Here is a 22,953-nt window from a genome sequence, read left to right as displayed (position 1 = left end):
ATATCACAGTGGGCACCAGGCATATATAATTTTGTGCACCAGACATATAAAATACTGTGCACCATATATAATATAGTGCACGAGATAAATGTAATATTGTGCACCAATATATATATATATATATATATATATATATATATATATATATATATATTATTGTGCACCAGACAAATATTAAAAAATCACTCAATGTGCGTGCGCGCATGCACGCGAACATAAATGGACGCTCCAGAGACTGTAATTATCACTCACTGGAGGACTGGAAGGAAAGTTTCATAATATATCGTTCGCTTGAACGTCTATTAAAAAAAATGTATAGAAAAATCCACGAAATAGTGTTGTTAATTGGTATGAACGGAGCGTGTTTTCATGCATATATTTTAGGCGTAAAGTATATAATTTATATATTAAAGAAAACAAGCAAAACATTAAAATTTCTATAAAGTTGAAACTTATTTTTATTTATTGATCGAGAGAAAATTTTACTAGTGAGACATGGGCATGGTGGTTGAATGCACTCGGGGATGGGGGTAGAGTGCACTCGGGTATGGGGGTAGAATGCACTCGGGTATGGGGGTAGAATGCACTCGGGGATGGGGCTAGAATGCACTCGGGCATGGAGGTTGAATACACTCAGGCATGGGGCTAGAATGCACTCGGCCATGGGAGGTAGAATACACTCGGGCACGGGGGTTGAATGTACTCGGGCATGGGGTAGAATGTACTCGGACATGGGGTAGAATGTACTCGGGCATGGGGTTGAATGTACTCGGGCATGGGGTAGAATGTACTCGGGCATGGGGTAGAATGTACTCGGGCATGGGGCTGAATGTACTCGGGCATGGGGTAGAATGTACTCGTGCATGGGGTTAAATGTACTCGGGCATGGGGTAGAATGTACTCGGGCATGGGGTTGAATGTACTCGGGCATGGGGTTGAATGTACTCGGGCATGGGGGTTGAATGTACTCGGGCATGGGGTTGAATGTACTCGGGCATGGGGTAGAATGTACTTGGGCATGGGGTAGAATGTACTTGGGCATGGGGATAGAGTGTACTTGGGCATGGGGTAGAATGTACTCGGGCATGGGGTTGAATGCACTCGGGCATGGGAGTAGAATACACTCGGGCATGGGGCTAGAATGTACTCGGGCATGGGGTAGAATGTACTCGGGCATGGGGTTGAATGTACTCGGGCATGGGGTAGAATGTACTCGGGCATGGGGTTGAATGTACTCGGGCATGGGGTAGAATGTACTCGGGCATGGGGTAGAATGTACTCGGGCATGGGGTTGAATGTACTCGGGCATGGGGTTGAATGTACTCGGGCATGGGGTAGAATGTACTCGGGCATGGGGTAGAATGTACTTGGGCATGGGGTAGAATGTACTTGGGCATGGGGATAGAGTGTACTTGGGCATGGGGTAGAATGTACTCGGGCACGGGGGTTGAATGCACTCGGGCATGGGAGTAGAATGCACTCGGGCATGGGAGTAGAATAAACTCGGGCATGGGGTTGAATGCACTCACAAACCCCCTGGCATGGTTGTGAAGTAGGGTGGTAGAGTTGTGCAGCACTCGGCTCTGTATCAGGCGGGCGGAGGTACCCGTCCCAGAGAGCGCGTTGGAAACTCTTAAGTATACCAGAAAAAATATTAGGACAAAAAAATAGGTGGAACACTTCCGTCCTGTCAGGCCGTTGTGAAGAGCGAGAGCGAGAGAGAGAGAGAGAGGCGCCCCGGGGGCTTACCAACACTACGCCTCCGCAGGAAGCGTGGATTAGCCTGCAGGGAGGAGAGGTGTCTGGGAACCACTTCCATAATAACGAGAGAGTTATTATGATAAGAGAAAGTAGGGAAGAACTTGATACTATAATATTTTATTTAATCACTAGCTGTACCCGGCCACGCGTTGCTGTGGTTCAGCAACGCGTGTGCGTTGTTGAACCGCAGCAACGTTTCCTTGTCTCTCAGTTCTCCCCACCATTTCCCCCTCCCTCGTCCCCTCGTTTTCCCCACCACCCCCCACTCCCGTCCCCTCGTCCTCCCCACCATTCCCACTCCCGTCCCCTCGTCCTCCCCACCATTCCCACTCCCGTCCCCTCGTCCTCCCCACCATTCCCACTCCCGTCCCCTCGTCCTCCCCACCATTCCCACTCCATTGTCTGACTCATACTCAGATGATCTGGAACATCAAGCGATCTGATGTTCCCATCACTGAAATATAAGAAAATCAGTTAAAAAACGAAATGAAAAGCAATAAAAAAATAAATCAATAAACTACACTCAGGAAATGAACGGTATGGTATACAACACGGCTCAATTTCAACGGAATGTCACACAAAATAATTAAATCAAAATGAAAATAAATCGAAACCTATGAAAATTCAATTTGTCAATGCAATCGGAAACACTGAAATGGAATCATACCATATTTAGTATAGCGTGTGTTACTATTACCTGCAACAGATGGCGCTGTTTTTAAAAAATGCATGTTTTTATCTGTCACAGGTTTGGCATCTATATAGTAGGTATATAAAAACACGTGTTTTCAAATGGAACGTTAATATTTCAAAGTAATCGGTGAAGAACTTTCGAAGATTACTGCGTGTGTTGGTCTTACGTCCAAGAGATGGTGCTGTTTAAAAAAAACATTTTTTCCCTGTCACAGGTGAGGCATGTATGTTGTAAGTATATAAAAACATGCGCCTATTCGAATGCAACGTTGTGTCATAATTTCAAAGCAATCGGTAAAGAGATTTCAAAGGTTTCCCGCACATGAAAAACACATGAAAAATATAGTTAAAAAAAAAAATGTTTTCCCCGTCACAAACGTGACATCTATATAATATGTATATAAAAACCCGCTCGGATGCGAATGTAACGTTGTGTGAAAATTTTAAAGCAATCGGTGAAGAACTTTCGGAGATTAGCGATTTTGAACAAACGAACATTTTCATATATATATATATATATATATATATATATATATATATATATATATATATATATATATATATATATATATATATATATATATATATATATAACTGAAAACTCACACCCCAGAAGTGACTCGAACCCATACTCCCAGAAGCAACGCAACTGGTATGTACAAGACGCCTTAATCCACTTGACCATCACGACCGGACATAATGAGGTGATAGCCGAGGCTATTTGAACCACCCCACCGCCGGCACTCGGATAGTTATCTTGGGCATAGCATTTTACCAAATCAGCTCATTCTTTGGGGCATTCTTTGGGGCAATGATTTGGTAAAATGCTATGCCCAAGATAACTATCCGAGTGCCGGCGGTGGGGTGGTTCAAATAGCCTCGGCTATCACCTCATTATGTCCGGTCGTGATGGTCAAGTGGATTAAGGCGTCTTGTACATACCAGTTGCGTTGCTTCTGGGAGTATGGGTTCGAGTCACTTCTGGGGTGTGAGTTTTCAGTTGCATATTGTCCTGGGGACCATTCAGGCTTGTTCGCATATATATATATATATATATATATATATATATATATATATATATATATATATATATATATATATATATATATATATATATATATATATATATATATTTCATTGAATATGACCGCATATTCTGTATTTATTATTTTCTGGTTTAGGGCTTCTATCCCTCTAACTATTTTCTTAGCATCAGGGCTTAATTGAAATAGGAGTTCTCCAAAACTCATTTTCGTACTTTTAAGAGATTATATGTTCCTTAATGGAGCCCTGTTGCTTATGCATCGTTAAAGCAACAGGGCTCCATTAAGGAACATATAATCTCTTCCCACAAACAAACCATCACCAGAGAAATCTTAGCAAACAACACAGAAATCATCGATAGATACAGCGATAGCAGGCGGCTTGACGTCTGCGAGGCACTACACATCAAGAAGTCAACACCAGCAATCAACAGCCAATTAATGCACAACTATATTCTACCCACTTCAAGACTCCGCTCCAATATAGAAGCATCAAGAAATATGGACCAATAGGCTTTCTACAATTACTTCCATTCAATACCCATTGTTTCGTGTTCTGTCATGTGTTTGAATTTAATACCCATTCAATACCCATTGTTGAAAGTTTGTTTTCACCTCATCCACCTCACCCAAATGTAGATATAAACTCGAAGATGTGTAAGCTCTATTCAGTTTCAGTTGTGTGTTTGTAAACTAAAGTCTTTGAAAATGTAATAAGTTTTACGAAACGCGCTCAAGTGTCGCGTCAGACTAGAAATAAAAATGAATTTTGGAGAATTGATCTTTGAATTACCATCAACAGTGAAAAGAAACGTAAGAAAGATAGAGAAAATTCGTGTTAGAATTATTAATCTTACTTTTTCGGTCATATTTAATAATATATATATATATATATATATATATATATATATATATATATATATATATATATATATATATATATATATATATATATATATATATATATATATTAGTATTTTTTTAGCAGTCTTTCTTGTAAACAAATGTTGTTAAATATGACCGAAAAGGTAAGATTAATAATTCTAACACGAATTTTCTCAATATTTCTTATGTTTCTTTTCACTGTCGATGGTAATTGAAAAATAAATTCTCCAAAATTCATTTTTATTTCTAGTCTGACGCAACGCCTGAACGCGTTTCGTAATACACACACAACTGTAACCTGTAAACACGCAAAATACGTCCATATTTATACTCGCATTTGGGTGAGGTGAACAAACTTAGTGACAAACACAAGACAAAACACGAAACAATGGGTATTAATTGGATATGAGAACATAAGAATGGAAGTAACTGCAGAGGGTCTATTGGCCCATACTTCCTCTTGATGCTTCTTTATTGGTTCGGAGTCTTGAAGTGGGTAGAATAATGCACAACTATATTCTACCCACTTCAAGACTCCGAACCAATAAAGAAGCATCAAGAGGAAGTATGGGCCAATAGGCCGTCTGCAGTTACTTCCATTCTTATGTTCTCATATCCAATTAATACCCATAGTTTCGTGTTCTCTCTTGTGTTTGTCACAAGTTTGTTCACCTCACGCAAAACTGCTGCACCATATCACCTCACCCAAATGCGAGTATAAGTATGGACGTATTTTGCGTGTTTATGGTAATGAAAAGGCAGACTCACTAGCAAAAACTGTCACTGCTCTACCTGTTGTACAGGTTCAAATACCTCCAAATTTTTCACAGATTAAGGAGCAAATCAAGAAGAAAATATTCTCAACTATCAAAAGTCGCCACAGAGCCATAGTGTAGTGGAAGGAAGAAATGCTGCGATATGGTATGAACAAGCCACTGGTTACTCCTCTTTCAAGCCTGAGAAAAAGATATCCAGAGACATTGCAGTAGCCATACACAGACTCAGACTTGGTTACAAGTGCTGCTGGGAGGTAATGAACCCAATAGTTAAAGAGTGTCACATCTGTGAAACTAGAAACAGAGGCGCCACTATTGCACTACTTACTGGAGTGTGAAGCTACTGAAGCCCTGCGCATCAAACTCAACATTAATCCAACGACAGCAGCTGCATTAGATGCACATTCCACCGCTGACTACAATGATTAGAAAAGCCGTTGAGGAATGGGACTCACTAGTGAGCATTCTGCATCTACATCCGCCTCCAAGATAATGTTATTAAAACAAGACTAAAACCGGTTCACTAAAACAGAAGCGAAAAATAAACAGGGAAAAAGGAGGAATCCTCTCCTCCATTTTAAACTTTGACCCAAATATCACAGTAACAAGGTTATCGCGAACAACTGAACTCAATTACGGGCTCTCCATAGCCCGTGCTACATGGACACTTCGTTCTGAGTAGCTAACTCTAAAACAACAACAACATGCGTGTTTACAGGTTACAGCTGTGTGTGTGTAAACTAAAGTCTTTGAAAATGTAATAAGTTATTACGAAACACGTTCAAGCGTCGCGTCAGACTAGAAATAAAAATAAATTTTTGAGAATTGATTTTTCAATTACCATCGTCAGTGAAAAGAAAGATAAGAAATATTGAGAAAATTCGTGTTAGAATTATTAATCTTACCTTTTCGATGATATTTAACAACATATATATATATATATATATATATATATATATATATATATATATATATATATATATATATATATATATATAGATATATATGTATATATATATATATATATATATATATATATATATATATATATATATATATATATATATATATATATATTTTTTTTTTTTTTTTTTTTTTTTTGAGATATATACAAGAGTTGTTACATTCTTGTACAGCCACTAGTACGCGTAGCGTTTCGGGCAGGTCCCTGGAATACGATCCCCGCCGCGAAGAATCGTTTAACAACCAAGTACCCATTTTACTGTTGAGTTAAACAGAGGCTACAGTTAAGGATTTGTGCCCAGTAAATCCTCCCCGGCCAGGGTACGAACCCATGACAAAGCGCTCGCGGAACGCCAGGCGAGTGTCTTACCACTCCACCACGGAGACTGGATATATATACTCACGTTTTTGTACTTGCGAGGTGGTTGAGCTTTGGCTCTTTGGTCCCGCCTCTCAACCGTCAGTCGACTGGTGTATAGATTCCTGTACTTACTGTGTGTGTGTGTATGTCCGCGCGCATTTGTGCGTGTGCGTGCAGGTACGGAGAATCGTGACAGTCACGAGTTAAATGTCACTTCACTTCCCAATTGAGAAATAACCGGTGCAACACTCACTTACAACACCGCCCTCGCTGCCACCACCACTGCCAGGTGCACGCAACGAAGGGGCTCCCAGTGCCAATATATAAATCACCAGGAGAGTGCCAGGCTGGCCCCCCCCCCTGACCATGCCAGTATGGTCGGCCATAACGCCTCGAGGGACTCATCACAATACACTTATCTTCTCCCCCATATTAATTAGTTTGCTTGTCATTCTCCATTTATTGGCTGAAGTCAGTGATTTCATTCAATCAATTTGTTGTAACCGATTATTATAATTGGATTTATGGGATTTTATTAATATTTTATAAATTGGTGAGTTCATTATTTTTTATCCTGTATGTTATATGTATATGTATACATGATGTATGTCACATGGGTGTAGGAGGTCACACAGGTGAAGGGTGGAGATCACTGTGACAGGTGATGGGTGGAGATCACTGTGACAGGTGATGGGTGGAGATCACTGTGACAGGTGATGGGTGGTGATCACTGTGACAGGTGATGGGTGGAGATCACTGTGACAGGTGATGGGTGGTGATCACTGTGACAGGTGATGGGTGGAGATCACTGTGACAGGTGATGGGTGGAGATCACTGTGACAGGTGATGGGTGGTGATCACTGTGACAGGTGATGGGTGGAGATCACTGTGACAGGTGATGGGTGGTGACCACTGTGGCTGGTGATGGGTGGTGACCTGTGTGACAGGTGATGGGTGGTGACCACTGTGACAGGTGATGGGTGGTGACCACTGTGACAGGTGATGGGTGGTGACCACTGTGACAGGTGATGGGTGGAGACCACTGTGACAGGTGATGGGTGGTGACCTGTGTGACAGGTGATGGGTGGAGACCACTGTGACAGGTGATGGGTGGTGACCTGTGTGACAGGTGATGGGTGGAGACCACTGTGACAGGTGATGGGTGGTGACCTGTGTGACAGGTGATGGGTGGTGACCACTGTGACAGGTGATGGGTGGTGACCACTGTGACAGGTGATGGGTGGTGACTACTGTGACAGGTGATGGGTGGAGATCACTGTGACAGGTGAAGGGTGGTGACCACTGTGACAGGTGATGGGTGGAGATCACTGTGACAGGTGATGGGTGGAGACCACTGTGACAGGTGATGGGTGGTGACCACTGTGACAGGTGATGGGTGGAGATCACTGTGACAGGTGATGGGTGGTGACCACTGTGACAGGTAATGGGTGGTGACCACTGTGACAGGTGATGGGTGGTGACCACTGTGACAGGTGATGGGTGGTGACCACTGTGACAGGTGATGGGTGGTGACCACTGTGACAGGTGATGGGTGGTGACCACTGTGACAGGTGATGGGTGGAGACCTGTGTGACAGGTGATGGGTGGTGACCACTGTGACAGGTGATGGGTGGTGACCACTGTGGCTGGTGATGGGTGGTGACCACTGTGACAGGTGATGGGTGGTGACCACTGTGATGGATGGTGACAGGTGATGGCTGGTGACCACTGTGACAGGTGATGGGTGGTGACCTCTGTGACAGGTGATGGGTGGAGATCACTGTGACAGGTGATGGGTGGTGACCACTGTGACAGGTGATGGGTGGTGACCACTGTGACAGGTGATGGGTGGAGACCACTGTGACAGGTGATGGGTGGTGACCTGTGTGACAGGTGATGGGTGGAGACCACTGTGACAGGTGATGGGTGGTGACCACTGTGACAGGTGATGGGTGGAGACCACTGTGACAGGTGATGGGTGGTGACCTGTGTGACAGGTGATGGGTGGTGACCACTGTGGCTGGTGATGGGTGGTGACCACTGTGACAGGTGATGGGTGGTGACCTGTGTGACAGGTGATGGGTGGTGACCACTGTGGCTGGTGATGGGTGGTGACCACTGTGACAGGTGATGGGTGGTGACCTGTGTGACAGGTGATGGGTGGTGACCACTGTGACAGGTGATGGGTGGAGACCTGTGTGACAGGTGATGGGTGGTGACCACTGTGACAGGGGACAGGGAACGTGGCTGCGAAAGTCCCCAAACTTTGATCTCTCGAAAAGTTCCAATCCTCTCAAAGTCGCCTTATTCTAAATGTAGAAAAAAATCTGAAAATCCCAACTTGCAGACAGGGCGCCAGCAGCAGGGGGTGATTACCCATGGAACAAATCCCACTACACAAAATTTCGGGACATATTTAACACAATCTCAACACCTGGGATTACACAGTCCCAGCGGGACATCTTTATCTAGACTTCTAAGACGTTTTTTTAAGAAGTTGGGAACTGAACATCTGACGTCATCAAGAATGGTTTAGGTACAAGAAAACGGAGGGTTTCACAAGACAACGCAACGCTTAAATGGATAAGTGTTAAAGTGGGTGTTCGTTAAGTGTCAGGTCCTCGCTAAGTGGTGTCCGTGGAAGGGTGAGAGCAAGTGTGAGCCTGCGGTGGTCACCCTCGCAGTAAGTGTTGCCCATGATGGGTCAAGTGCTCGCTAACCGTTTCCCCCGCAATTGTGAGCCCTCGCTAAGCGCCATCCGTCAAGGGAGAGTTTGTATATTACACTCTCACACACTCACACACACAAACACAGCACAATCACATACTCTCACACTCACACACTCTCACACACACACACACTCACACTCACACACTCACACACTCACACACCCACACACTCACACACCCACACACACTCTCACACACACTCACACACTCTTACACACTCTTACACACACTCACACACTCACCTTCCCGGAACACTTCCTGGGAAGGAACTCTTCAAGAATTCCAACTTGACTCGTTAATGAGCTGAAAAAGGAAAGAGAATATGACTGAAGTTTCAGAAAGATAATGAAGGAGTTTTTATAACACGCAGAACACGACAGTAAGGATTGAGGTTATACAACGGCTTCGAACCCGCGTCTTTTGATCGCATGAGACACACGCACTACCAACACCACCACGACGGGGCTAGCAGTATCTGGAGCAGAAATACCATACTAGACTTACACGGAGTTTGTAAGTTACGATCCGGTACTCCTGTAAGTTAGACTAACTATCCACCGCTTTGAGTTTAACAATCGTTAGACAAGTGTAACGAGGTAAAGCAATCTCAGGTAATAGTTACCCATTGTGTTGGTCCATTACACCGCTTGTTGTCTGCTAATGGTATGGAAGCCTTTGTTAAGATGCCGGGAAGCCTCCTCCCGTGGGTCCTCCCGCCACACTCCCAATTCTCCTTAAAACACATAATCTCTGGGGTAATGTTCCCTATTACACCCACTGCAGCTCTTGTGAAGTCCTGTCCCCGCATCTCTCTGACCTATATACACCCACACTCTGAGGCGCTGGCGGCTGAGTGGACAGTACGCTGGGCACGTAATCCTGTGGATCCGGGGTTCGATTCCCGGCGCCGGCGAGAAACAAAATGAGCAGTTTATTTCACTCTGATGTCCCTGTTACCTAGCGGCAAATAGGTACCTGAAAGTTACACAGCTGTTCCTGTGTGTGTGTGTGTGGTGGTGGGGGGGGGGTAGAATTAGTTAGTAACAGTTGATTGATTGACAGTTGAGAGGTGGGCCGATAAGAGCAGAGTTCAACCCCAGCAAGCACAACTAGGTGAATACACACACACACACACACACACACGCACACACACACACACACACACACACACACACACACACACACACACACACACACACACACACACACACACACACACACACACACACACACATACACATACACATATAAGGATATAAGGGAAGTTAATATATGGATGCGCCCTTGGGAATGAGTGACCACAGTGTGTTGATCTTTGAGTACCTGGTAGTGCTAGGACTTATCTCCCCAAAATAAGAACTAGGAAATAAAAGGCTGGCATACCGAAAGGGGAATTATGAGGAGATGAGAAGTTTCCTAAGGGATATACCATGGGACACAGAACTCAGAACTAAGTCTGTACAAGACTTGATGGACTATGTCACTCAAAAGTGTCAGGTGGCAGTAAACAGGTTTATCCCGGCCCGACAGGAAAAAAAAAACAGAAGCAAAAGAAGACTCCATGGTATAATAGGGCATGTATGGAAGCAAAGGAACTGAACAAAAGGGCGTGGAGGAACTTCCGAAATAACAGAACACCAGAAAGCAGAGAGAGATACCAGAGAACCAGGAACGAGTATGTTAGTGTGAGAAGAGAAGCTGAGAAAAACTATGAAAATGATATAGCTAATAAAGCCAAGACCGAACCAAAGCTACTACACAGTCACATCAGGAGAAGAACAACAATGAAGGAACAGGTGATGAAACTTAGAAAAGGCGAGGACAAGTATACAGAGCATGACAAAGAGATGTGTGAAGAACTCAACAAGAGGTTCCAGGAGGTCTTCACAATAGAACAAGATGAGGTCACTGCGCTAGGAGATGGGGCAGTAAACCACGCGGCCTTGGAAGGGTTCGAAATTACGAGAGAGGAGGTCAAGAGACACCTGTTGGATCTGGATGTGAGAAAGGCTGTTGGTCCAGACGGGATCTCACCATGGGTATTGAAAGAGTGTGCAGAGGCACTTTGCTTGCCACTCTCCATAGTGTATAGTAAGTCACTGGAGACGGGAGACCTACCAGAAATATGGAAGACGGCGAATGTAGTCCCAATAAACAAAAAGAGTAACAGGCAAGAAGCACTGAACTACAGGCCAGTGTCCTTGACTTGTATACCATGCAAGATGATGGAGAAGATTGTGAGAAAAAATCTCGTAACACATCTGGAGAGAAGAGACTTCGTGACAACCCATCAACATGGGTTCAGGGAGGGTAACTCTTGCCTTACAGGCTTAATAGAATTCTGCGACCAGGTGACAAAGATTAAACAAGAAAGAGAAGGCTGGACGGACTGCATATTTTTGGACTGTCGGAAAGCCTTTGACACAGTCCCCCATAAGAGGCTGGTACATAAGCTGGAGAGACAGGCAGGAGTAACTGCTAAAGTGCTCCAGTGGATAAGGGAATATCTAAGCAATAGGAAGCAAAGAGTTACAGTGAGGGGTGAGACCTCAGATTGGCGTGAAGTCACCAGTGGAGTCCCACAGGGCTCTGTATTCGGTCCTATCTTGTTTCTGATATACGTAAACGATCTTCCAGAGGTATAGACTCATTTCTCTCAATGTTTGCTGACGACGCCAAAATTCTGAGAAGGATTAAGACAGAGGAGGACTGCTTTAGACTTCAAGAAGACCTGGACAAGCTGCAGGAATGGTCGAACAAATGGTTGTTAGAGTTAAACCCAAGCAAATGTAATGTAATGAAGATAGGTGTAGGGAGCAGGAGGCCAGTTACAAGGCATCTTTTGGGAGATGAAATTCTTCAAGAGTCAGAGAGAGAAAAAGACCTGGGGGTTGATATCACGCCAGACCCCTGAAGCCCATATCAAGAGGATAACATCAGGAGCATATGCCAGGCTGGCCAACATAAGAACAGCATTTAGACACTTGTGTAAGGAATCATTCAGAACTTTGTATACCACCTATGTCAGACCAATCCTGGAGTATGCAGCCCCAGCATGGAGTCCATGTCTAGTCAAGCATAAGACTAAACTGGAAAAGGTTCAAAGGTTTGCCACCAGACTAGTACCCGGGCTGAAAGGTATGACCTACGAGTAGAGACTATAGGAATTAAACCTCACGTCGCTGGAAGACAGAAGAGTTAGGGGGACATGATCATCACGTACAAGATTCTCAGGAATTGACAGAGTAGATAAAGACAGGCTATTTAACATAAGGGGCACACGCACTAGGGGACACAGGTGGAAACTGAGTGCCCAAATGAGCCACAGAGATATTAGAAAGAACTTTTTTAGTGTCAGAGTGGTTGACAAATGGAATACATTAGGCAGTGATGTGGTGGAGGCTGATTCCATACACAGTTTCACAAAGTGGCCAGTAGGTCAAGCTCTCTGAGTGGCCAGTAGGTCAAGCTCTCTGAGTGGCCAGTAGGTCAAGCTCTCTGATTGGCCAGTAGGTCAAGCTCTCTGAGTGGCCAGTAGGTCAAGCTCTCTGAGTGGCCAGTAGGTCAAGCTCTCTGAGTGGCCAGTAGGTCAAGCTCTCTGAGTGGCCAGTAGGTCAACCTCTCTGAGTGGCCAGTAGGTGAACCTCTCTGAGTGACCAGTAGGTCAACCTCTCTGAGTGGCCGGCTAATCAGACTCTCAGAATAACTCACAATACAGCTGAATAACTTACTACTTTACACCATATTAAATTTTACAAAATTTTTCATTCAATTTAACTGAAAACAATTAAACTGAATTTAAAATAATATTTTACTAACATATTTATTTTGCATTTATCTGCATGTACAGTAAATAACTATTAAATGACGCGTCGTGTTTTGCATTTTTCCGAGAGAGGGCAAACATGATATATATAATTATTTTCTAAAGTAAATTCATGAAACAATTTTTTTCACCTAACTCTGATCTGCATATTCAGTCAAATTTAAAAATGCTCACACACTATCAAGTGTGACATATTGTATATGTTGTTGTTATTGGCTGTTTACACCAGTCCCAACATTTACACTAGCTCCAGCATTTACACTAGCTACAGCATTTACACTAGCTCGAACATTTTACACCAGGCAAAGTCGTAAGCCAAAGCTGTCAAAATACACGTGACAACACTGTAAATAATCTCTTTCCTTAACACTGACAAGTTACATCACAACAGGTCACTGTTCTCCTCTCACCAACGTAAACGTCTCAATAACAATCCAATATGTTAAGAATATCTCCCTCTAAATCCAGCAATGTTGTTATCAGGTGTGTTATCGTGTCTATGCGTGCCGTATATATTATCTGTATTCCCCTCTGATTCAGAGATCTCTCCCGCTCTGTGAGGGGAAGTGAGTACCGAGCAGTACTCAAGACGGGACAGCACCAGTGATTTAAATAGTATTAGCATTGCATGATGGGACTCTGGATTTGAACGTTCTCATAATCCATCTTATCATTTTCCTGGCCGCCGCCGCTATATTTGCTCGGTTATGTTCACTAAATGTCAGGTCGTCAGACATCATAATTCTCAGATCTTTTACGTGTTGCTTTCCTTCTATTATTATGTTTGATTGTGTCCTGTACCCTGTGTTTCGTTTAGCTTCCTCGTTTCCACTATACATAAATATCTGGAACTTGTCACCGTTAAACATCATGTTATTGTCTGTTGCCCAATTCAAGGGCTTATTAATATCTGCCTACAGTTTTTCAGTGTCTTCTACAGAGGAAATTTTCATGCTGATTTTTGTTTCATCTGCAAAGGATGACACGAAGCTGTGACTATTATTTTTGTCTAAATCCGAAATAAGGAGAAATAGCCGCGGGACCAGGACTGTGCCCTGGTGTACAGAGCTTTTCACTGTACTTGGGCTTCATCTTACTTGATTGACCGTCACTCTCTGCATTCTGTTTGAAAGAAAGTTGAAAATCCACCGCCCCACTTTACCCGTTATTCTTGTTGATTTCATTTTATGTGCTATCACTCCATGGACACATTTGTCGAATGCCTTTGCAAAGTCTGAATACAACATCTGCATTTTGCTGTTCTTCTAAGGCTTCTGTGATTTTGTCATAGTGGTTGAGTAACTGTGACAGACACAGTTGTCTGTCAACTTCCCGCTCTACATCCTATGTTGTCCTGGGTTGTGTAGTTCATCATTTTCCATAAAACTAGAAATTTGATCCCTAATCACTCTTTCAAACACTTTTATTATATGTGATGTTGGTGCAACTGGTCTACAATTCTTTGCCTAAGCTTTACTACCCCCTTGTGCAAAGGAGCTATATCTGCAGATTTAAGTGCTGCTGGTATCTGCCCAGTATCCAGGCTCTTTCTCCATATTACGCTGAGTGCTCGCGCTACTGGCACTTTACATTTCTTGATGAACATTGAACTCCATGAGTCAGGACCAGGGGGCTGAGTGCATGGGCATATTGTCAATTTCTCTTTCAAAGTCTTCCGAATTCGTGTTAATATCCGTTATATTATCTGCAGCTTGGATGTCACTTATAAATAAGCTGTCTGGATCATCAACTTTCATGTTGTTTGTAGGTGTGCTAAACATAGCCTCATACTGGCTCCATAGAATGTCACTAATTTCTTTATTGTTCTCTGTACGTACCTTCAGTTGTAATTAAAAGTCCAATACTGGTGGATTTTTTTTATTTTAATTTTGCGTATGTGAACAGATATTTTGGATTTTTCTTTATATCTTGTATTGCGTTCTGTTCCAATTCCATTTCCTCAGACTCGTATGATCGCTTCAACGTCTGTTCTATTTCTTCCATCTCCCTGTTTAGATTTATTTTCCTTTCTTGTGATAGTTGTGTCTGCTTAAGTATTTTCGTGATTTTTTCCTTCTGTACAGTCGTCTGCGTTCTCTTTCTAGAGTGGTCCTCTTTCTGCCCCTCCTCACAGGCACGTGCTTCAAGCAGACCTTGTAAGCTTCAGCTGTTAGTTGAGCTATTCCCTGTGTGGGAGTTTTGTCGCTTAAGACCGTCTCCCATTGAATGTTTGCAAGGTCTATATTAAGTTTTTCCCAGTCGATCTTCTTATTGTTGAAACTGAATAGCCCTTCTCGCTTGTTGGGTCTCTTGGACCTACTATTGTTATTAATGTTAGCCCTAATAGCCCCAACATTTACACCAGTCCCAACATTACACCAGCCCCCAATATTTACACCAGCCCCAACATTTACACCAGCCCCAACATTTACACCAGCCCCCAACATTTACACCAGCCCCCAACATTTACACCAGCCCCCAACATTTACACCAGCCCCAACATTTACGCTAGCCCCAACATTTACACCAGCCCCAACATTTACACTAGCCCCAACATTTACACCAGCCCCAACATTTACACCAGCCCCAACATTTACACTAGCCCCAACATTTACACCAGCCCCAACATTTACACTAGCCCCAACATTTACACTAGCCCCAACATTTACACTAGCCCAACATTTACACTAGCCCCAACATTTACACCAGCCCCAACATTTACACCAGCCCCAACATTTACACCAGCCCCAACATTTACACCAGCCCCCAACATTTACACCAGCCCCCAACATTTACACCAGCCCCCAACATTTACACCAGCCCCAACATTTACACTAGCCCCAACATTTACACCAGCCCCAACATTTACACTAGCCCCAACATTTACACCAGCCCCAACATTTACACCAGCCCCAACATTTACACTAGCCCCAACATTTACACTAGCCCCAATATTTACACTAGCCCCAACATTTACACCAGCCCCAACATTTACACTAGCCCCAACATTTACACCAGCCCCAACATTTACACCAGCCCCAACATTTACACTAGCCCCAACATTTACACTAGCCCCAATATTTACACTAGCCCCAACATTTACACCAGCCCCAACATTTACACTAGCCCCAACATTTACACAATGAATGTGCTGCCAGTCTGAATGTGACAAAAAAAAATTCTGACAATAAGGTGACTGGAACAGGCGTTCTGGTGAGTCCTAGAGACCTGCCTTAACACACTCGGCCACGACTGGACGAAAATCGCATCAACCTTGAACTCTACTGAATTCACTAGGAGGTTCTGAAGGCCCCGAGCTGTGCCCAACCAGGATTTTACGACACGCTCGCCTACACGCTGACCTGCGGATAATGGTGTTCACATCTTTACGTATGTTGAATGTTATTTATCTTGTCTCGTTGCCTCATGCGTCTGTTCAATACGTGTGTCATGCAGCTTTAGTCTCCCACGCAGGTACGTATAGAACCCGCTTTGTTTACTCCTTTTGTTAAGTCCGGCTCAATCGGTCCCCATTTTGTTTGTGAATGTGGGAGGGGGCGGGGTGTCGTGTAGGGGGGATGGGGTTTGTGGTGTGGGTAGAGGGTAGGAACGGGTATGGACGGGGGGGTGTGGAGGGGGGGGGGTGTGGAGGGGTGTGGGGTGTGGAGGGGGGGGGTGTGGAGGGGGTGTGGAGGGGGGGTCTGGAAAGGGGTCTAGAGGGGGGTTCTGGGGGGGGGGGGAGGGGAGAGGTGAGACACGTCTAAATGGCCCCCAAGACGACAGTCTATAACCAAAATTAATGATGTATAGTTGAATATTATTCAGGGCAGACCATTAATCTTCCGGGGGGGGGGGTCGTTAACGAGGTGATCCATGGCTGCAGGTCAGGTCAGTACGACTCACCCCAGTGGGGAAAATACTCACCAGTAAAGTTGATCAACCAAAATTAATCCAGCATTAATCTGGATATTATGCCCACCGGGACGTTAATTAAAATCAGTCTACGTCAGTGTAGATCAGTTTAGTTAAATCAACACATCTTTGGTGGCTTTCTGCTCACTTCCTAGGAAATAGGTTTTATCTAGATCAAATCTGAACAATTTATCAAATTTCAGGTCAGTTTAGACAAAGTGATGTCATTCCACTCAAGTTAAAGGCAAAATAGATTAATTCAGACGAATTCGTATATTTTTAGATTAATTCAAACCAAACCGGTTTAGGTATAGTTAGATTAGTTCAGATCAATTCGAGTTAAATCAGAATAAATCAGATCAGTTTTGGTGAAATTAGGACGAATGCGTTCATTTGTTCAAGGCTAATTTAAGCCAATTACGGTCATTTCAGGTTAGTTATGATCATATTAGCAAACTTTGTTCAATATACGATCATATCAGGTTAGTCTTGCACTATCCTGTCAACACAAGCCAGTAGAGGTCAGGTCAACACAAGCCAGTAGAGGTCAGGTCAACACAAGCCAGTAGAGGTCAGGTCATCACAAGCCAGTAGAGGTCAGGTCAACACAAGCCAGTAGAGGTCAGGTCAACTCACGCCAGTAGAGGTCAGGTCAACACAAGTCAGTAGAGGTCAGGTCAACACAAGTCAGTAGAGGTCAGGTCAACACAAGCCAGTAGAGGTCAGGTCAACACAAGCCAGTAGAGGTCAGGTCAACACAAGCCAGTAGAGGTCAGGTCAACTCACGCCAGTAGAGGTCAGGTCAACACAAGTCAGTAGAGGTCAGGTCAACACAAGTCAGTAGAGGTCAGGTCAACACAAGCCAGTAGAGGTCAGGTCAACACAAGCCAGTAGAGGTCAGGTCAACTCACGCCAGTAGAGGTCAGGTCAACACAAGCCAGTAAAGGTCAGGTCAACACAAGTCAGTAGAGGTCAGGTCAACACAAGCCAGTAGAGGTCAGGTCAACTCACGCCAGTAGAGGTCAGGTCAACACAAGTCAGTAGAGGTCAGGTCAACACAAGCCAGTAGAGGTCAGGTCAACTCACGCCAGTAAAGGTCAGGTCAACACAAGCCAGTAGAGGTCAGGTCAACACAAGCCAGTAGAGGTCAGGTCAACTCACGCCAGTAGAGGTCAGGTCAACTCACGCCAGTAGAGGTCAGGTCAACACAAGTCAGTAGAGGTCAGGTCAACACAAGCCAGTAGAGGTCAGGTCAACTCACGCCAGTAGAGGTCAGGTCAACTCACGCCAGTAGAGGTCAGGTCAACACAAGTCAGTAGAGGTCAGGTCAACACAAGCCAGTAGAGGTCAGGTCAACTCACGCCAGTAGAAGTCAGGTCAACTCACGCCAGTAGAGGTCAGGTCAACTCACGCCAGTAGAGATCAGGTCAACACAAGCCAGTAGAGGTCAGGTCAACACAAGCCAGTAGAGGTCAGGTCAACTCACGCCAGTAGAGGTCAGGTCAACTCACGCCAGTAGAGGTCAGGTCAACTCACGCCAGTAGAGGTCAGGTCAACACAAGCCAGTAGAGGTCAGATCAACTCACGCCAGTAGAGGTCAGGTCAACACAAGTCAGTAGAGGTGAGGTCAACACAAGCCAGTAGAGGTCAGGTCAACACAAGCCTGTAGAGGTCAGGTCAACACAAGCCAGTAGAGGTCAGGTCAACACAAGCCAGTAGAGGTCAGGTCAACACAAGCCACTAGAGGTCAGGTCAACTCACGCCAGTAGAGGTCAGGTCAACACAAGCCAGTAGAGGTCAGGTCAACACAAGCCAGTAGAGGTCAGGTCAACACAAGCCACTAGAGGTCAGGTCAACTCACGCCAGTAGAGGTCAGGTCAACACAAGCCAGTAGAGGTCAGGTCAACACAAGCCAGTAGAGGTCAGGTCAACACAAGCCACTAGAGGTCAGGTCAACTCACGCCAGTAGAGGTCAGGTCAACACAAGCCACTAGAGGTTAGATCAACTAATTTCACCTCAAAACAAAGATCTTCACAAAGCTCTATGTTGCTGGGAAGAAATATTTCAGCGTCCTCGGTAAGCACACGACGACTATGAGCAATATGATCACTCAAGCCTCTGGCTTGCCCATACAACAGCCATTGTACTCACCTATTTGTATTCACCAATTTGTGCTTGCAGGATCGAGCATTGACTCTTGGATCCCGCCTTTCCAGCTATCGGTTGTTTACAGCAATGACTCCTGTCCCATTTCCCTATCATACCTAGTTTTAAAGGTATGAATAGTATTTGCTTCCACAACCTGTTCCCCAAGTGCATTCCATTTTTCCACTACTCTCACGCTAAAAGAAAACTTCCTAACATCTCTGTAACTCATCTGAGTTTCCAGTTTCCACCCATGTTCCCTCGTTCTGTTATTATTACGTGTGAACATTTCATCTATTTCCACTTTGTCATTCCCCTGAGTATTTTATATGTCCCTATCATATCTCCTCTCTCCCTTCTTTTCTCTAGTGTCGTAAGGTTCAGTTCCTTCAGACGCTCTTCATATCCCATCCCTCGTAACTCTGGGACAAGCCTCGTCACAAATCTCTGAACCTTCTCCAGTTTCTTTATGTGTTTCTTCAGGTGGGGGCTCCATGATGGCGCGGCATATTCTAAGACGGGCTTCACGTAGGCAGTGTAAAGCGCCCTAAAAGCCTCCTCATTTAGGTTTCTGAATGAAGTTATAATTTTCGCCAGTGTAGAGTACGCTGCTGTCGTTATCCTATTTATATGTGCCTCAGGAGTTAGATTAGGTGTCACATCCACTCCCAGGTCTCTTTCTCGAATCGTTACAGGTAGGCTGTTCCCCTTCATTGTGTACTGTCCCTTTGGTCTCCTATCACCTGATCCCATTTCCATAACTTTACATTTACTGGTGTTAAACTCCAGTAGCCGTTTCCCTGACCATCTCTGCAACCTGTTTAAGTCCTCTTGGAGGATCCTACAATCCTCGTCTGTCACAACTCTTCTCATTAATTTTGCGTCATCCGCAAACATTGACATGTATGATTCCACTCCTGTAAACATATTTACGTAAATTAGAAAGAGAATTGGTCCCAGCACCGATCCTTGAGGTACTCCACTTGTTACTGTTCGCCAGTCCGACTTCTCGCCCCTTACCATTACCCTCTGGCTCCTTCCTGTTAGGTAGTTCTTCACCCATACTAGGGCCTTTCCGCTTACTCCTGCCTGCCTCTCAAGTTTGTATAGCAGTCTCATGTGCGGTACTGTATCAAAGGCCTTTTGGCAGTCAAGAAATATGCAGTCTGCCCAGCCTTCTCTGTCCTGCCTTATCCTTGTTACTTTATCATAGAATTCAAAAAGGTTTGTTAGGCATGATTTCCCTGTCCAGAACCCATGTTGATGCTTGTTTACAAACCCAATGCTCTCCAGGTGCTCAACAAGTCTTAGCCTAATTATTCTTTCAAGTATTTTGCAGGGGATGCTTGTCAGTGATACGGGTCTGTAGTTAAGTGCCTCCTCCCAATCACCTTTCTTGAAAATTGGTACGACATTTGCCTCCTTCCGCAACTGGGCAATTCTCCCGACATAAGTGACTCATTAAAGATCATTGCCAGAGGCACGCTGAGAGCCTGCGCTGCCTCTTTAAGTATCCACGGTGATACTTTGTCTGGTCCAACAGCTTTATTTGCATCCAGTGTTGTCAACTGTTTCATTACCTCCTCTGCTGTCACCTGTATATCTGATAGTCTTTCATCTAGGGTAATCGCTTCTAACAATGGGAGCGGCTCAGGGTCGGTTGTGAACACTCCATGGAAATTTGCATTCAGTACCTCGCAGATTTCCTTTTCGCTTTCTGTACATGCCCCTTCTGTTTTCCTCAGTCTTGTCACTTGGTCATTTACCGACATCTTCCTTCTTATATGGCTATGTAGTAATTTAGGTTGCTTTTTCGCTTTGACTGCAATATCATTCTCATAATTTCTTTCCGACACTCGTTTTATGTTAACGTAATCATTCCTAGCTTTGTTACATCTAATCCTGTTGTCCTCTGTCCTTTGTCTTCTGTACTTCCTCCACTCCCTCCTGCTTCTCACCTTTGCTTCCTGACACTGTCTATTAAACCATGGGTTATTATATTCCTCCTGCTTTTTTCCTTTATTGTTGAAATAAATCTCTCTTCAGCCTCCTTGCATTTCCATATGACTTGGTTCATCATACCTTGCACTGTTTTTCCTCTAAGTTCTTCCTCCCACTGCACTTCTCCCAGGTAGTCCCTTATCCTTCTGTAGTCCCCTTTTCTGTAATCAAGTCTCCTTTCCCGGACCTCTTGTCCTTTGGTCACAATTTTAAGCTCCATCATGTAGTCAAAGACTAGGACACAATGGTCACTGGCTCCTAGTGGTATTTCATGTTCCAACTGCTCGATGTCTTCTACATTCTGGGTGAAAATGAGATCTAATAGGCTGGGCGTATCCCCTCCTCTTTCCCTAGTATCTTCCTTCACATGCTGTGTTAGGAAATTCCTGTCAATAACGTCTACCAGCTTCGCTCCCCAGGTCTCCTCCCCGCCATGGGGATTCCTCGTTTCCCAATCTATCTCTCCGTGATTTAAGTCCCTCATGACCAGCAGCTTCGCTCTTATTCTATGCGCTATAGTTGCTGCCCTCTGCAGTTCATCTATACATGGCTTGTTGCTGTCCTCGTACTCCTGCCTGGGCCTTCTACTGTTTGGTGGGGGATTGTAGAGTATCAAGATTACAATCTTCTTCCCATCCACTGTCAGAGTTCCATGTATGAAGCTCGTGCTTTCATTGGTACCCGGATTTTCCAGCTCATCAAACTTCCATTTCCGCTTTATTAGGAGTGCCACTCCTCCTCCCTGTCTCTGTGTCCTTTCTTTTCTTATCACCTGGTACCCCTCTGGAAAGATTGCATCCGAGATCATGCCATTTTTTTAGTTTCCACTATTGCCACTATGTCTGGGTCTGCCTCACTAACTCTTTCTTTTATCTCTTCTGCTTTATTGGCTACCCCATCAGCATTGGTGTACCAAACCTTGAGACTCTTCTTGGAAACTCGGGTGTCAGAGTTCCCCCTTTCACCAGGGGTCTGGGGGGAAATGGGGGGTGTCTGGTGGGCGAGTGGGGGCTGTGGGGGTGAATGGGGGGGTGCTAGGGGGGTGCCTGGGAGTGCCTGGTAGGCGAATGGGGTCTGGGCATCTAGGGGGCTAGGAAGGGCATAATGGGTCTGAAAGTTAGGGGTCTGAACAGCATAGGGGGGTTGAGAAATAGAGTGAGACTGAGAGTCAGATAGAGGTTGAGAGGTTGGGGGGGGAGAGGGATATTGAGGGCAGAGGGCTGAGAGGAGAATGGAGCATGGGTGCTGGGAATGGAAGAGAGGGTGTATTAGTTAGGGGGGAATCGGGGGTAGGTGGGGGTTTTGGGGTAGAAGAGGGGAAGAGGGAGATGGGGGAAGGTGTTAGGGGGTCACAAGGTGCGGGGGTTAAATGTGGGCTGGAGGTGCATAGGAGGGGTGAGGGTTGGGTGGGGTTTGGGGGTGAGTGTAAGAGGGGTGCAGTGGAAGCTGGGATGGAGTAGATGGAATTGGAGGCAATGGGGTAGAAGGGGCAGGGGTGTAGGAAGGGGTAGTAGGGGAGGGGGATGGGAAGGTGGGTTTGGGGAGGGCATGGCTTGACCCACTGGGGTCGTTGACAGGTGTGATGTAGCAGGGGCAGGGGAATCATTGGGGAGGTGCAAATGTGGAAGGGACAGGGAGGGTTTTGGGGTAATGAAGCAGGGGGTTTTGGGGGGCTGAGGCAGGGGGGAGGTATAGGAGGGCTGAGTTGGGGAGGATGTGACCTGAGAGGTGACCTGGGAGGTGGCCTGGGAGGTGACCTGGGAGGTGAGACTACCTGAGAGGCTAGTTCGGTGTCGTGCTTGCCATCTATTCTTGTGGGCTATTTGCTCATCTTTCGTCATAAACCTCTCTATAAAC

General features: G+C 44.9%; 1 protein-coding gene across 1 annotated transcript in view; it reads right to left on the bottom strand.

Moving 5' to 3' along the window:
- The window catches only part of LOC138363324 (thyrotropin-releasing hormone receptor-like), a gene marked incomplete in the record, with an annotated part of 81,658 nt that overhangs the window by 38,736 nt on the left and 19,969 nt on the right, over positions 1-22,953 (bottom strand). The window contains 1 exon segment of the mRNA XM_069322345.1: positions 9,454-9,514. Coding sequence (XP_069178446.1) covers positions 9,454-9,514 — 61 coding nt within the window.

Source organism: Procambarus clarkii, chromosome 10, assembly GCF_040958095.1.
Source record: "Procambarus clarkii isolate CNS0578487 chromosome 10, FALCON_Pclarkii_2.0, whole genome shotgun sequence".
Taxonomy (NCBI): domain Eukaryota; kingdom Metazoa; phylum Arthropoda; class Malacostraca; order Decapoda; family Cambaridae; genus Procambarus; species Procambarus clarkii.
This window is presented reverse-complemented; position numbering and strand designations above follow the sequence as displayed.